Source organism: Eleutherodactylus coqui, chromosome 12 (genome assembly GCF_035609145.1).
Source record: "Eleutherodactylus coqui strain aEleCoq1 chromosome 12, aEleCoq1.hap1, whole genome shotgun sequence".
NCBI lineage: Eukaryota > Metazoa > Chordata > Amphibia > Anura > Eleutherodactylidae > Eleutherodactylus > Eleutherodactylus coqui.
Genome location: NC_089848.1, coordinates 101,260,109 through 101,277,779, shown reverse-complemented (window position 1 = coordinate 101,277,779; position 17,671 = coordinate 101,260,109). Strand labels below are relative to the sequence as shown.

General features: G+C 42.3%; 1 protein-coding gene across 1 annotated transcript in view; it reads right to left on the bottom strand.

Moving 5' to 3' along the window:
* Positions 1-1,653: 1,653 nt before the first annotated feature.
* The window catches only part of DNAJB6 (DnaJ heat shock protein family (Hsp40) member B6), a 99,222-nt gene continuing 83,204 nt past the window's right edge, over positions 1,654-17,671 (bottom strand). The window contains exons 9-10 of the mRNA XM_066585226.1: positions 9,782-9,979; positions 1,654-2,355 (exon numbers count right to left, since the gene is read on the bottom strand). Coding sequence (XP_066441323.1) covers positions 2,273-2,355; positions 9,782-9,979 — 281 coding nt within the window. The 3' untranslated portion in view covers positions 1,654-2,272. The remainder of the gene's footprint in view (positions 2,356-9,781; positions 9,980-17,671) is intronic.

The window sequence follows — 17,671 nt, the reverse complement described above, 5'->3', positions numbered from 1 at the left end:
CATACGTACCTTTACCACTTCAGTTAACGCTCTTCATTTTTTTTTCCTTTTTTTAAAGAGAGATGAACCCAATGTCTTGACATTCATAGCACATCATGTCAAGATGGCAACCAATAACTTCTGGCTATGGTGACATACCATCCGTAGTGACACCATAATGGTCACATTGCTCTGTATGTTCATGTCTACACAAAGTGGACGAGTGAAGAGCAGTGCCAACAAAAATTGGTAGTTTATGGATATAATGAACTTTATGGTCTAGATTTCGAGTCCATGGAACCACATTCTTAGAACTCCCATTGCATAATGTGGTGATTAATGGACCTTGCTACTTTCATGTAACTATGGGCAGTATGCTCGGCTCTTATACCCAAAGTGTTCAGGAAAAAAAGATTTTAAAAAACCCAAACATCCTTGGTGTCCGTTACAATTGCTTAGAAGATGAAGTTCAATTTGGTTTGCCATGAAAAAGGTGGCAGCTACCAATACTGTTTTTATACAGACCGGTTAAATATTTAAGACTGATCTCAGGGACAGATAAAAACTCACCAACTAGGGAGGAGATGAATTCATAAATTGATTTTGCTTTCGGCTACTTTGAATTTTTGGAAGCAATATATAGGGTGGCACTAGGGATCAGAATCACGGGGACACCCTTTTTGGGGCGAATGCCCTGCTGTGAGGGGCATAATAGGGTGTTTGTAGTGTAAGCTACACCTCTATTCATTAAATGGTTCGAAAATATATAGAAAGCACTTATCTGACTGAGAGGATCATCTGAAGACAAGTTACTGCAAAGCTATTATCTAAATAGAACATGTTTTTCAGTGGCCCTGCTTTATATATAGGATTGTGCGTTAATAAGTATCATAAGAAAAGTATCAATTTTATAGGGAAAGGGGGAGTTAATTCGCAGTATATATAGTGTTTTGTTTTTTCTTGCACCTTCAATTATCCTGCAGCACCTCCCTGTGCTGATCTATTCTACAAAGCTGGGGGGGATTTAATTGTTTTGCAGGCTCATGCCTTTCAGGATGAATGATCGTAGTGGTAATTTTACAATTTTTTGTCCCCTAAGGAGAATCGGAATTGGTCTATGTAAAAGTCAGGCAGACAAACCTCAATATTATTGATCTGCACTCCTCCAAACGGTGCAAAACCGCTCTGTGTAAAACAACCCTTACAAACTCTCTGCTCTGGCTACTAAAGACCCCCACCTCATAAAAGGTCCATATGCCTTCATAGAGAGTAAGGCAGTGTAGTGTCTTAGGACTTTGTCATGCAGCACGTCACAACAAAGTCTCCAAAAAGTAGCGCAACCAAAACATTGTGCGACTGGTCAGCAATCTGCAATAGATTGACTGTTTTAAGGCTGCCATCTGGCTATTAGACAACAGCCAAACCGCAGACAAGATGCAGTTGTACCCAACTTGCATCAATGTCTATAGTGGAAATGTCACATGCGAACAGCAGCCAAAATCCAACCAATTAAAATCTTCTGTGACTGCCGTATCGCGATGCGACATCTTTGACAATCATTAGAAGTGGCGTCCTGGTGCAAGACGACAATCATCATGTCGCCGTATAGCCATAGCCTTAATGAGACAACCCCTTTAAGAGTTAGTATGCATCAAATAATTCTCTTAGACCAAACATTCTGTACTCGCTTTAATAGTTTTGGATAGAACACCATGAAATACACGCCTTGTATGACAATAAAAACACGAACCGTCTTCCACATGAAACAACGTGGCACATTTATTTCCAAGGCAGGGTACATAGTTTTTTGTTTTTTTTTAACAAGCATTGGCAAACTGTATTACTGCCAAATCGAAATCCCTTACTACTAAGCATGTTATATGTTCATGTACCGACTGCTTTATAAACTAAAAAAAAAAGGAAAAACATTTCTAGTGCAACCACAACATAATTTAAACCCTATAAAGTTCTGGGAAATAACAAAAGCATCGATCAAACTTAAGGGCACTGCAATCTATTCAACATCCCATGAAGAGGATTCCCTGTGCTGAGCAGCTCGGTTTTATATCTGCTGAGCACATAAGAGGGAAACGAATTCACAGTGTGCAGAAAGATGGGCCACGGGCAGCAGGAGCCACCTCCACTCATTTTTCTTTTTTACTTCAGTCTAATAAAGGTGACAAAGCCTCAAATAAAAATATATATACAAAAACAAAAAGAAGGGTGTTCATGTTGCGACCAGGGAACGGTGGTGCTCTTCAGGGTTACGGTAGGAAGATCTGGTGGCTCCACCTTAGTGGTACGGTTTGGAAGACTTCATTTTCTTTTGCTCCTCTCGGTGCTTCTGCCTCTTCCTTTTGCTTGCTTCTTTGTGTCCTGAGGAGAGGGGGAAAAAATAGGTTATGAACAAGGGCGGTTGGTTGTGAGGTTTTTCGTAAACATATATGGAAAAAAAAAAAACAATAGAGATTCTTGTCTTTACAGGGGATTCCAGTTGTAAACTCCTGATGACTTACAGCATCTCTAAGATAGGCTATGAGTAGTAAATTGATACCACTAAGTGGATTTCTACAAGAAGTAGACAGCTACATTCCCACTGTAGTGGCCATGCTTGGCATTGCAGGCATTGAAGTAAATGGGAATTTGCCTGTAATATCAAGCCTGACCCCTGCAGTGGGAACAGAGCTGTCCACTTCCTGCAGAAATCAACCCAGCGAACAGCTCATCAATGGGGGTCATGTGAGGCAGAACTGGCCAATCTACTATTGATGACCTAATTTGTGGCTCGGCTATCAACGGTTTACAACTGTGAACTGTGTTTATTCTGATGGATGAAAACAGAACTTAGACACATGCTAAAAAGGAAGAAAAAAATGTTTATCAAATGGAAAGAGGGAGGCATTTCTAAAGAAGAATATTATGCAGTCTGCAAAAACTGTAGGGCAAGTGTCAGAAAAGCTAAAGCTAATAATGAATTGAGGCTTGCAACAGAGGCCAAAAGCAATAAAAAGAATTGCGGTGTGGGGGGGGGGGGGAGGGGGGTCAAAAGCAAGATGAAAAATGGTGAATTGGTTAAGAATGATGCTGACAAGGCCAAACTTTTAAATTCCTATTTTGTATCCGTTTTCTCTCAGAAAGTAGATGGATCATCAACTGATCTTCCCTGTGCTATTAGGGGAATAAAAGAATGCAGGCTATCTGTAAGCAGAGAGATGGTGAGGGAACACTTAGCTAACTTAAATGAATTCAAGTCTCAAGGTTCAGATGAATTACATTCTAGGATATTAAAAGAAGTGACAGAGGTAATTGCTAAACCACTTGCCGTAATCTTTGAAAATTCATTGAGAACAGGAGAAGTCCCAGTAGATTGGAGTGGAGAAGGGCAAATGTTGTCCCCATCTTCAAAAAAAGATAAGAAAGTGGACGCAGGAAACTACAGGCCCGTGAGCCTGACTTGTATACCGAGAAAGATATTTGAACAAATTATTAAACAGCATGTATGCAAGTACTTGGATGAGAATGGAGTAATTAACTAGAGCCAGCATGGGTTTGTAACAAACAAGTCATGCCAGATGAATCTAATTTCCTTCTATGACAGAATCACCAACTGGGTTGATCAGGGAAATGCGATGGATATAGCGTATCTTGACTTTAGTAAAGCATTTGACAAAGTATCTCAAACTATCCTAATTGAAAAAATGACTAAATATAGGATGGAGAAGGCAAATGTTAGGTGGATTCACAGCTGGCCAAGTGATCGTACTCAAAGAGTGGCCATAAGTGGTTACACATCCAAGTGGAAGAATGTCTCAAGTGGGGTACCACAAGGCTCTCTCCTGGGCCCAGTATTCAACATTTTTAAAGATAATCTGGAGGATGAAATTAAAGAGAAACTGATCAAATCTGCCAATTACACGAAAACTAGGAGGGAAAACTAACACAAGAAAAGAGAACGAGAGGATTCAAAAAGATCTAGAAAAGCTTGAACAGTGCGGGGTGACTAACAGAATGGTATTTAACAAGGGGAAATGCAAGGTTTTATATCTGGGAAAAAAAATGAAAAAAGCCCATAAAGAATGGAATGAATTGGGAAAAGAAGCAGCTCTTGTATAAAAAAAACTTGGGTATACTAATAGATTATAGACTGAACAGGAGTCAACGGTGTAATGCAGTAGCAAAAAAGCCAAATAATTCTCGGATGTATTAAGAAAAGCATAGAGTCTAGATCACGTGAGGTCATTATCCCCCTCTACTCTTCCTTAGTCAGACCTCATCTGGAATACTGTGTCCAGTTCTGAGCACCCCAATTTAAAAAAAAGACAGACAAACTGGGGCAAGTTCAGAGAAGAGTTACCAGGATGATGAATGGTCTGAAAACCATGTCTCTTTTAGGAACGGTTAAAGGATCTGGGAATGTTTCGCTTGCAAAAAAGAAGGCTGAGAGGAGACTTAATAGCGGTCTACAAATATCTGAAGGGCTGTCACAATGCAGAGGGATCAGCTCTATTCTCATTTGTACAAGGAAAGACTAGAAGCAATGGGATGAAACTGAAAGGGAGGAGACACAGATTAGATATTAAAAAATGAGGTGATCAATGAGTGGAACAGGTTACCACAGGAGGTGGGGAGTTCTCCTTCAATTAAAGTTTTTAAACAAAAGGCTGGCCAGACATCTGTCTGGGATTATTTAGTGGATCATGTATTTAACAGGGAGTTGAACTAGATGACCCTGGAGGCCTCTTCCAATTCTACCATTCTATGAACTGGAAAACCCCCTTAGTGTTCACGAAATAAATGATAATTTACCAGTAAATTACCATGAACTTACTTACATCCACTGCACCAATCCACTACAGTCTGAGCTGGGAATGCTTTGCAAATCCATTCAGAAAGGTCCTTTCATGTGAGCTTGTGATTCAACCAAATCACAGAGGTATGGGGGATATGAAAGGGTTACATAATGAGGGCGAAACGTTTTGTCATTGACAAACATGACCACTTAAAGGGTAACTGAACTTTTAAAACCTAACATGACAGAAGTTTTGATGGTGTGGGTCCGGGTGCAGAGACTCCCACAGATTGTTAAAAATGAATGGGCAAAAGCGCTCATCTGAATACTGTGCTCCTTTGGCTTTTTTCATCCTTGTTCAGAGCGGTGTAGCAGCTCCATAAAAAGTCTGATTCTATACACTGCTGGACGGTTGTGAGACAGGAGAGACACCGCACTTAGCTTTGCGCTTCTGCCACCTTAATTTTACTGATTGTGGGGGATCTCCGCACCCAGTCCCCCATTGATCAAAACTGCCAATAGATAGGTCATTACAACATGTCAGAAGTTTAAAAGCTTTTATCATTATTAAAACATGACTTAATCTGTATATTAAAAATGCATTATATTAACAAAGGACAAATAACTGAAATATCCTCATCAATCCTGTTGCACAAATACAGAGGGTCACCAGACAAAGGCCGCTGAGAGACACGCTGTCACCAAGTGAGTGCCTAACACTGTGGGGCTATTAATCTGCATTGTGCTGCCCGATACTTTGGGCATGCAAGGAAGTGACACAGCACTTCTTGCCCAGTACAAGTGTGATTACTGTCTACGATACGCAGCAGCATTTGAAGAAGTATGTATCAGTCCTCCAATAATGTAGTATTATGATCCCTTATAACATATCCCGGTGAGGTGGCCCTTGAAAGACATGAAACACATTGGACTCTATAGATACATTTTAAGGCATCTTATTACAAAAGGGTAGGTTCCAGACAGGGTTATCCTTGTCAGGGCGGATACCCTGTGGTAGGTGTTAGGGTCTTAATAGATGGATTGATAGGGCTGAATAGGGTGAATGAGGAGTCCCTCTGCCACCCATGTGAAAGTTTGAGATTGCCTTGGCCCAATGATGAATGCAACCTGTCATTGTCTGGAGACCCTCCACATCTGTGCAGCAGGATTGGTGAGGTTACTCCAGTTATATATGCATTTTATAATATGTATCTGTGTGTCTGTGTTTAATATAGCCACTATTTTTTAATATATGGATTATAAGTTGTATTTTAATGATGACACATTTATTTACAGTAGGTACCCTTTAAGGACCTCAGTAATAAACTTTGTCATTTATAAAACAACTATATTCTTCTAAGCAATGCCAGTTCTGGTGGAAGAACCAGTTGCTCTATGCAGCCTCCTCCTTATTTCTAAACATTTTCTTAAGGCTTTAAAACAAGACTTTTGTCTTGCGTTTTTTCCTGGTCTGTACTGACTTGTAGTGCACTAAAGAAGAAGCGAGGCAGATCAAGTGCTTTGTCTCATAGTTGTTTGCAAATTCTGGGAAATGACCCGGCTGCTTATATTTTACCCCCTCATAACACTTGTCTAGGGTGTTTCTTGATACATGTGGATATAGAGACTTCTACCCAATTTTCGCACAAGGGCTGAGATCCGATGAAAGTCACTAATGTTTTTTTAAACATTCTTGCTTATTAAAAAGGGCTTATGCCAAGAGCACAACTTTTGTTCATATGGCTGTCAGAGAGGGTACTCTTGCTCTGGACTCCTCCAAGATCCAGAATGGAAAGCCGATCAATAAGAATGGCTCCCGTTCTGCTGGACCTTGTGCTGTCCCGAGTATTACAGGACAGAGATTCATGTGAATGATCATTCTGTAAAACCACATTTCCCCTACAGTGGCTACTGCAAGGGAAATTTGGGAACTAGAAGCAGGACCTGCGGTGATCAGCTGATCACCCTGGGCCCCACAACCCGTTTAAAGTGAACCTCTAAGGTCCGGGCACTATAGTATAGTGACAGACATACTGATTTCAGAAATCCCTTATACCGTCGATTCAGGCGTTTGGGGGTAAAACCACACCCGCTCTATTTTAGTCATACTGCTAAAAACATGGCAACGGATTGAAAAAGATTCTTCATGTGACAGGTTCCTTTTAAGTCAGTTTATGCCGGCTTTCTAAAATAAAATTGTGTGCTGGCTAACTAATAATTAAGAGCATGGTGACAAAGTGTGAATGAAGAGCGATAGAGAAATCTGAACTCTACCAGAGTTCAATCAACAGGCACGGAGAGAGAAACTGTCCTTTACAGGAGGGATTATTGGTGCTTTATTTTAAAAGTGTGCCCTTGTATGCTATAGGCCGTGATAGTCTTCCACTTCCGTAGTGTTTTCGAAATTCAATGGATTATAAAGTCATGCAGGGGTATTTGGGGTAAGTGAAGGCACCACAAGTTATTGCTATTTTCTAAGTTGTCTTGCAGTTAGTATTTCTGTTATGTGATCGTACATCCAAACTACATCCACAAAACAAGCGCCTAAAGTGTGACTGAGTCGCCGACAAAGATTTAGGAGGCAGTCGTGTTCGAGGACTTGAATCTGCCCCCTGCACCTGGTTTTACACTCAATCAAGCCTTGCAGCCTTAAGCATTACTTGCTGCTGCGGACTAAGAATGGCGCTTCTTATACTGTTAGTGACCTTCTTTAAGGCTTTGTTACAGCCGCATAGCAAGAACCATCCTAAGCAATAGAGAGGATTACACTGAACCGTGCAGGGCTAAGAAGGGGTTTAGGATTAACTTCTATCAACAAAGAACATATTAAAGCTGGCTGGAAGAAGAACATGCAAATTCCACTTAGCGGCGACAATGTCAAAGACTTCTGGTTCTCTCCGAGTGGGAGAACCAGCTCTAGGACGTTCGTAGACCCATACAGTGTATGTGAACAGGGGCAGTGTAATTGGCACAACCCCTTTAAATAGCAATATTCCCATTAAGAAAACAGATTCATGAATCTACTTTATAGAGATGGAGATACCTGAATGCAATGAGCCACGAACCATAGAAATTCTCACTGACGGTCTTATGCAGCCCACAGCGTGCAGTCTGTGGACTACTTGCTGTGGTACAACAGCATTTATTAAATACCATTTTGCCATAAATCATAAAATATTTAGTAATGCCTGAATATTTCCTGTGAAGAGTAATTTCTTTGTATATCTTTACAGCAGTCAGAGCTGTCTTTATACATAGCTCCAAATCCCCCAATATAGACATTGGATTAAAAGAAAACATTCTGCCTGCCTGGAGCCACCACTAGGGGGAGCCCAGAGCATATACTGAAGTCAACAATAGCAGTAAGCTCTTTTATATGGTAACTACAGGAAGGCAGCACATGACTACTTACATTTCTGCACAAGGGATGTGACTGTTAGAAGTAAAGCTAGTGTATCTATAAAATTACATTTGGCGTACTCCAAGTAATTACAAGTGGATTGTAAACATTCCTTAAAAGGGAATCTGTCACAAAAATTTTACCCCCACACCAAATATTAAGTCTAGAAGTATATTACAAACCATGCACCTCCAAATGCCATACCATGTGTGAAAGAGGTCCAGTAACAAGCCTGTCCCCAAACTTTTCCTGGTCTGCATGTTAAGGGGTTTTCCAGGTCTGAACTATTAACAACATTCCCAGGATAGGTCATCAATAGTTGTGCAACAGTGGTCTGCCACTCACAAACCACAGCGATCAGTTGATATCTGGCCCACCACCAGTGTGTACACAGTCAGAGGCAGACAGTTCTGACCATGTTGCTGTGGCCTGGGTTGGTACTGCATGGAATTCAACGGAAGCGGTGCTTACAAGCGGTGCCGACATGGCCGCTGCAGCATGTACAAAGCTGTCAGCTTCCTACTTTCTGTACACTGACAGCAGCCCAGGTAGCAGCTAATGAACAGAGGTTCTCTCCCATAGACCTGTCACCTCTCCTGACACCACCACAACTTTTATGGTTTATGGTGCTGTATGGAGGTGGCAGGTTCCATTTAGTGAGCAGGGTTCAATCCGTTGGGTGTTCTCTTTATAGTCACAAGCTAACTAGACTGCCTCTAGCTTGATTGACACCCAGCCTGCTTCCCGATGAAACTCCCCACATGCATGTTCAGTCCTCTACCAGTTGCGTAATCCAAATTGTTGCACCAGCTCCTCTCTGGCCTCATGCTGGGACGGCACATGCACCAGAGAAATGCAATTTCATTGCCCTACCCCAAATGATGTTCAGCACCACTGTGAAACCAGAGAGAAAATTTGACCACCATTATGATCACGCGCCCAATGGAGCACTGTACGTGAAGGTACTAGTTTTCTCCGGAAGCGGGCCCAGTGTCAATCAAGCCACAGGAGGTGTGATTAGCTGTGACACTGAGGAGAACGCTGGACTCTTCTCATGAGAAAAAACACCCAGCGGACTCAACTCTACTCATTAGACCTACGGGGGGGGGGGGGGGGGGAAGAGTTCAGGTATTGACTGGGGCTCCTTCAGATAACGTATGCCTATCTCCGTGAGATGACGTACTACCCAATGGAGGACTGAACACACAGGTTCGAGGTTTTGGGCAATAATAGAAAGGCCATAGAGTGCCAGAGCTGTCAACCATCAGCCAGGTTTAGGGATTGAGAAAGCGGATTGCCTAGTTGGATCGTAAACTCTTTACATAAACTATTATTGGCGAATTATGGCAAATGCTCGTGACGGGTTTCCTTTAAGCAAACACTGCAGATAAGCGGGAGCAATACTTCTGCAAAAACACTTGAACATATGTTTGATTATGATGGTTTGAACACCCACATATTTAGTCTTATTGTTTGTAGACATGGAAACCTGTTTTATTACAGCAGCATGCAGCAACGTTTGTGTTTTTCCTCCGGCAGTGTTGTACATTTACTTGACTGGCTGATGTACACGTCATCATCGGTAACCCCCTCCCTATTCTCTCTTTGCACACCTGAAGAATAAAGGTGAGAATCCCCAATGAGGTTTGAGCCTCGGAGCCTATCGTCCTCCTCCTCGTCACTTATGTAGCTGTGACCATGCCTTGAAAGGCCAGCCGGTCTGTGAGGTCTGGAAGTCCTACTGCTCGACGGCAAAGCGTTCTGTCCCCGGCGTCTACATTCTTCTGCAAGCGCCAGTTCATCAGCTACACCTAGAGGGAGACAAAAAAATAGAAGAGAGAGAATGGTAAAAGCTAGAGACCACATCTAAATGTTGCTTTATAACGCGGACGGCAGCAGGAAACCAATATGTAAAGATCTTCACCGCAACCTTACAGTGTCCTCAAAGTGGCAATTTAAATGAGATTAGTAATTAAAGCTTCTCATATGATTTCCATTGTTGGCTAATGAGGCGATATTATGTACAAATGAAAATGTAAATCACTGTTCTAGCACCGAATGGCTCCTTTATTAGAGCTCCCGGCCATTTCACGTGACTAAAGTGCAACATAAAATCATGTGACAGGTTTTTCGTGGATCAGTTTCAGTGAGAATCTACATTAGATGGGTGAAATCCAGCGGTCTGAGTGATTCCAATGAGGTCGGGTCAGGGCCAGGATGTCACGGCCAGGATGTCACGGCCAACTTTATGGGAGTCTCTAATGTAACGGTATGGAGAGTAGACTAAGAATGGTGTGATCAAGGATCCAGCAAGAGGGGATCCTGTGGACAGAAACCGCCCATCATCCTCAGGACTCGTTCTGACCAACAGGAGTTGCAGTCAAGCTAATCACAGCCTAATACAATGTGGGCGCTCCGAGTCTGAATCTGCAACTCGCTTTTCTTAGCACGGATGGGCTATAACAGCAGGCGACCAGCTCCAGCGCCATTGTGTCCAAGAGAAACTGAGAAGCAAGGCTCGAGACTATAGATCAGTCTGCTCGTACTGAAGAAAAGTCAAGTATGGAAGCTTTGCATACTGAAAGAATGGCTTTCAAAAAACGGCATCTACTGGAATAGTTGACATCAAAGAAAAGAAAGGAGCCTGGTCAGAACAATGGAAAAAGGAAACACCTAGTGGAGACAGTGATGTGACGTGTCGGTATTAAGAGAGCTGCTGGTGGGAAGGTGCTGCCAGTCTACTACGCTGGTCGAATTGCTAAATTAGTGTCAGATAGTATAGGTAGAGGTCTAAAAAGCTAGGAGTCGGACGTAACATGGTGGCATATGTCAAGGAGAAATGTAGAGTCAAAAAAGGTATAAAAGGTGAACTAAAGATGCTTTAATTATATAAAACCAGCAAGTTCCATGTTTCGAGATTCATAGACCCCTTCCTCAGACAGCTAGGTGAATATTTCATATGTTCAGCAATCGTGGTCCAGGTAATGTGAGGGAATGTAGACCATAGGTCATCAGTAGAGACAATCTTAGTGGCCAAGGGCTTTCCTTGGCCCCTAATAAAGCATCTTTGGTTAATTTTATACCTTTGACTCTACGTTTCTTCTCAGTTACCATCTGCCACCAGGTTGCGCCAGAGTCCTATGCTTTTTGTTTATAATTAGATCTCTACCTATGACACTGGAATAGTGAGTCACTTTCACACTGTATAATCTATAAGGCTGTGCCAAGATGGCACCCCCTGTTTATATTTCCAAACATCATAGAACTGCTTGGGAACCCCTCTCTATGACCCAGAATGCAGAGCCTCTCAGTAAAAGCGGCTCCCATTCCGACAGACCTTCTGTGAATGGCCCTCCTCATATATATTTTCCCTGCAGTGGGAATGTGTAGCTGGCCGCAGCTTTCCCTGGCGGAATCAGCTCGTTGCTGAGAGCGGGACCTGGGGTGATCAGCTGTTCTGGCACAACCCCTTTAATGTTGAAGATACAATTTCTGAGAACTTGCAATAAAACTAATTACCCAATTACTGTCATACTGCTCTTTGCATTTGTGGCTCATTATACAAGATTATATAAATCTCATGAATTATTAAACGACAAGCACGATGAAACATGTTTCACTTATTCTGCTAAACTTCATATTTAGTCTGCATGTGTAAGAAAATAACCCATGACATGTAAAAAGTGTTCGAAGCAATGCCCCGGGGGTCAAGGAAGTTACGTAACAAAATTCAGTGGAGCTTGTGCAAGAATATTCTCATTTCTCAGCAGAGTAACATTTCACACTCCTTGAATAAGATCGGAGTTCAAACTGTATGCATTAAATGAGCACATTATGACCCCCATCTAGTAACGCTTTGTAGCTCCTTTCGCCTTCCGAACTGCAGCAATTCATTGCGGTGTACATTCCACTGGGTGATAAAATCGTTCTGTAGGAATACCGGCCCCTGCGGACAGGAAGGTTCTTGCAGTTGCCACAGATTAGATGGAAGTGCTGACATGTTCTGACCAGCTGACAGGAAGGGGTCATCCATTCATGCTGCTTGTGTTAAATTCTGACCTCCCATCAGCACGGTGCAACAGAAATCTGGATTCATCTGACCAGGAGACATTGCTTTCTTCACTGCTCAGTGATACAATTTTTGCGCTCTTTTGCTCAACAGTGTTGTGCGTTTGGATAGGTTAGTTGGAGCACCAGCATTGCATTTGGCTAAAATCTGCTTAACTGTGCAGAGCCTGTCAAATGATTCCCAACATCCTCCTCTGACCCCTTTCATTGTTTCCGTCCATCGAATCCCCTCTTGCTGGAGGGGGTTTTTCAAAAAAGTTGAGACAGGGTTATCAAAAGCTGTAAACGTAAGTGGTCCTAGCAAAAAACAGCTGGAGGGTCAATTTTCATATGACTGTGTTTAAAAATGAACATGTTAAAGAAGCAGAGATGGTCAAAAGTTCACTAATCTGTGAAAAACTGCGTCTAGAAACGGTTTCCATCCATGGATGTGGAAGAATTTTAGAAAAATGTTCCTTACTATAAAATTGTAAAGACTTTGAATATTCTACTATTTACAGTACATAATACGATCGATATTGGATGCTCGAGATCTACGGGCCCTCAGGCGGCACTGCATTAAAACGGACATGTTTCTGTAATGCAAATCACTGCATGGGCTCAGGATACTTCCAGAAATCACTGTCCACGAACACAGTTCGCTGTGCAACCCACAAATGCAATTTAAAGCTGCATCATACAAAGAAGCCACATAACACAATCCTGAAATGCCGGTGTCTTCTCTGGGCCAAAGCTCATTTATAATAGACCGAGGCAAAAATGGAAAACTGTTCTGTAGTCAGACGGATCAAAACTTGAAATTCTTTTTGGACACCACAGTGGCCGTGTCCTGCCGACTCAAGAGAGGGACCATCCAGCTTATTAGCACGCAGTTCAAAAGCCTGCATCTCTGGTGCATGGCGTTCCATTAGTGCCTATGGCAGGGGCAGCTTACACATCTTGAAAGGCACTATGAATGCTGAACAGTATATTGGGGTTTTAGAACATATACTCCCATCCATTTCTTTCAGGGAAGACCTTGCATATTTCAGCAACACAATGCTAAACCACATACTGCATCCATCACAACAGCACGGCTTCACAGAAGTAGGGTCCGGGTGCTGAATCGGCTGGCTGCAGTCCAGACCGTCCACCAATAGAAAACATTTGGCGCATTATGAAAACAGAAACAATCCGACAAAGACGGCCCGGAAGTGTTGAGCAGCTAGAATCCTACATCAGACGGGATTGAGACAACAACGCTTTCCCAAAACCCCAACAATTGGTCTCCTCACCTCCCAGATGTTTACAAACGGTTTTATAAAGAGGAGATGCTACACAATAGTAGAAATGTCCTTGACCAAACTTTGAGATGTGTCAATATCTAAAAGGAGTTAGTTAAAAAATGAAATGGAAAAAAGGTCTCCCTTTCCTCCTCCTTGATATGTGTTTTATGTCGTACTTTGAATAAAATATGGTTAGATGAGAATTCCAAATCATTGCATTCTTTTTTTTTTCTTTGTACATTTTTTACATTTTACACAGCATCCCAACTATTTTTGGAATTGGATACAAGAGTTAATTTTCTGATGACACATTCCCTTTAAGGCTCCTGCATATGAATGCATTCTGGCCCTGTACCACCTCCAAGTTGTATGAACTCATAAGAGCCCCAACTATATATCCATAGGTCTCCGATTTGATATAAGCATTGCATCTAGTAGAGAATATCTCCGTCACACGAGAACACTTCATGTCTCTCTACAGGAACTGTACATATGTGCCAGTTGGATAAACCAACATATATGATACACTGGCTTTCAGAAGCTACTATAATTCTCCTCAAAAGGGGTCTGGTGATTAACAGGAAGGGCGTGTAAGACGTGACTAGTAAAACCACAAGACATCTCGGCATCTTAAAAGGTGAGTAGATGCAAGAGTCATTATGATGCAGCATGATACGCCATAGATTTCATCATGGAGAACCACAATGCTCTGTGTGTTTCAGACAACATGACAGCCCTCCAGGACATGGTGCCCAAATCCTACTAATCATGGCGGCACATCCAATTACAGTCATACGTTTAGAGCGATTAGAGTAAACTGAGCATTAACATTTATAGAGTTTCTTGATCTTTACGTGCGTCTATCTTTAGGTTCTAGGTCTTTGGGATTCCGATTCTTGGTTGCCATAGAAACATGAAGACAGACTCTACAATTACAGCAAGCGCCAGCAGAGAGGATGAGAGAGAAGACGCCCACGCAGGTGTTTAACCCCTTTATTTGCACACATTGGCTTTGTAAATATTTTCTTTCACGGTTATTATCCGGTCTTCAGTCCGAGTCCATCAACTTTAATCCTATGAAATCTTTTCGTAAAACATGATGCTCTTATATACAGTGCCTTGCAAAAGTATACACCCCCTTTTGGTGTTTTTCCTGTTTTGTTGCACAATAACCTTTTTCTTTTCTTTTTTTGGGGGTGGAATTATTGATTTACACAACATGCCGACCTTTTTGAAGATGCCAATTACTTTTACTGTAATCCAAACAATTAAGAAAAAAAAACTAGGGAACTTTAGCGTGTACAAGTATTCATCCACTGAAAGTCGATCCCTTGTGGAGCCGCTGATTGCTGCAATTACCGGCAAGTCTCTCGGAGTAGGTCTCTATTAGCTCAGCACATCTACTCACTTCAATTTTTGCCTATTCCTCCAGGCAAAACTGCCCCAATTCCTTCCGATTAGATGGTTGTGTTGGTGCAGAGCAATCTTCATGTCGTGTCATAGATTCTCCATGGGACTTATATCTGGGCTTTGACTAGACTATTGCAAGCCATTTTCATGTTTCTCCTTAGACCTGTTTAGTGTAGCTTTGGCTGGAAGGTAAAGTACCGCCCCAGCCTTACTTCTCTGGCAAGTGTAATGGGTTTTCCTCCAGAATTGCCCTATAGTTACTGCCAACCATCTTTGCGAACTTGGCCAATTTTCCATCCCTACAGCCTGATGCCCCAACGTTCTTCACTGTGGGGATGGAGTTCTTAGGGAATGATAGAAAAGTTTGGGTTTGCGGTACGCATAGCATTTCCCATGATGGCCAAAATGTTCAGTTTTAGTCTTAGCTGACCAAAGGACCTTCTTCCAGGTGTCGGGGAGTAGGCCACTTGCTGTTTGGAGATCTCCAAAAATTTTCTTTCACTATTTTTTTAAGCTATGGCTTTTCCCGGGCCGTTCTTCTATAAAGAACCACTCTTTATAGTGTATGGCTTTGTAGTGTGCGCTGTTGTGATAGCCAAGCAGTGAATTTCCTCCAAGTGCTCTACAGAGTACCACGTTGCGGTATCAACTCGCATTCATTCACGGCTCTCACATTGCTGTAGACCAGCGTTTCCCACCTGTGGCGTTCCAACCATTGCAACACTAAAACTCTCCGCCGGCTACTTTAGGATATAACAGAAACTTTTTGGGATTTTTACAAAAAGGATTTCAATTGCCTTCAAAAAGGGTTATGATTAAGCCTAAGGAGAAGGTCTAGCACTACATGAGATCAAACCCCATCCACCACTAATAGCCAACAGCCAAACAATTTTGCTGCAAAATAGCACGCACGCTGGCCACTGTGGGTGGGCATGGATTCTACCACCATGCCCCTAGTCTTAGAGCTTATTCTCACCTCCCATTTTCATGCATGTGCATTTTATTTGAAACAGAATGCACACTGATCCATTACAGTCAGCGGGAATATACAGATATGCATTCAACCTATGCAACCTGCCCCACTGATGTGACAACTTCTCTTTAATTCTCATAGGAGAACCCCATTAATGGTGAATTTAAAAGCATTTTACTGAATATTCTTCCCAGTAAAACACACAGAGGTTATGTGAATTAAATCACTCCCATATACTTTGCATGTGTGAAGAATTTTCTCCTGAGGAAGGGGAAATCTTATTTGCTCCCCAAAACACCCTGAGCCGTGAAGAAGAACTGTTTGGAACTATTTATTGGGAACACTTTTCCTGACCGATATGAAGAGCATTTCTAGGTTTCGAGAGATTAAGCGTCAGAAACGCTCTTTTCTCCTTAGGGAGAGCAACTATATACTATAAACTAAGTGAGGAGACTCACATGGCCACGCACGCTCCTCTGGGTAATATGCAAATAAGGGAGATGGAATAAATCCTCCACAGTGCCACCTATTGAAAGGCAGCATTCCTTCGAGTCAAAGTGGGACTTTTTATACAAGTCTTGTTACAATGACTGGGAATCAAAAGCAAAGCCAGACCCCATGTACATACAGCTGTTTCCGGGATATTGCCCATCATCAGTGTACAGTAGGAGTCTGGCTTTTGCTAGTGAGAGGCCTGGGACAGGGGTCAGAAACGCTCTTTTCTCCTATTGAGAGATTAAGCGACACGGGGCGTCAGCAGCAACCAGGGAGTACAAAGTCTCTGTGAAGCAATTTTTTGGTAGCAAGAGAATCCAGTTAACCCCTTAATGGCATATGTAAGTTTACGTACTGCTAGGGTGGTACATAACGCACCAGGAGGTAAATTTAAGTCCTATGGATGTTGCTGGATCAGAATCAGAGCCCAGCGCCATCCTGCAGCGGGAGCTGATAGACTGATATCCAACCTTCCGCTGCAACAGCGGGGATACATAAGAACAGAAATCCTCGCTGATAACTCCTACATGCCGCAATCTACGTAGATTATGGCATGTAAACGGTTCACAGAGGGAGCGCCTTCCGTCTGATGTTTTCAGATTTCTGCCAGATCCTGGTGTCCTAACTTGCCATTGCTTACGATCACTTTTGTAAGTGATAAGACATTACAGTTCAGAAGTCCTGCAATGCATTATCATAACGATCCTAGCCGTTATGGTTCAAGTTTCTATGTCAGCAAGCATCCCCCATACACAATGAGAGAGCAATGTACTGTTTACATAAACAGGATAAACTGGATTATTATCAGCACAAGACACCAAGAGTCTTCAAAGGACAAGAGCACACAAAGACTGGCATTAGAACAATTGAGTCAACAGAAACTGCTCATTCTTTGCACTAAAACCAGTTTGAACCAAGTGTTAACTCTGTCATATGGCAAAACCCTACTGAGCATGTCCGCTAATCTGCTTACCTCTTTCTGTCTAAAATCACCTCATGAACACGCCCCATGAGAATGACCCATCAGCACACAATATGTTGTAATGTATTTGACTGTCACACCTTCTTTTGTTTGAGTTACAATATAAGCCCTTTCCTGTCCAAATTAAAGCAGAGGTCCTTGGGTTCACACACGATAATGGCGTGCTATTCATTGGCTTCTCCAAGCTCATACCAACCATATCTAATATGGCACCCACAGTATATCTAAGAGCGTATTTGCGCTAACAGAATTTTTACTAAGGGTTTAAGCACCTAGGAGCCGAGCACCTTCCTTACTTTTATATGATTGA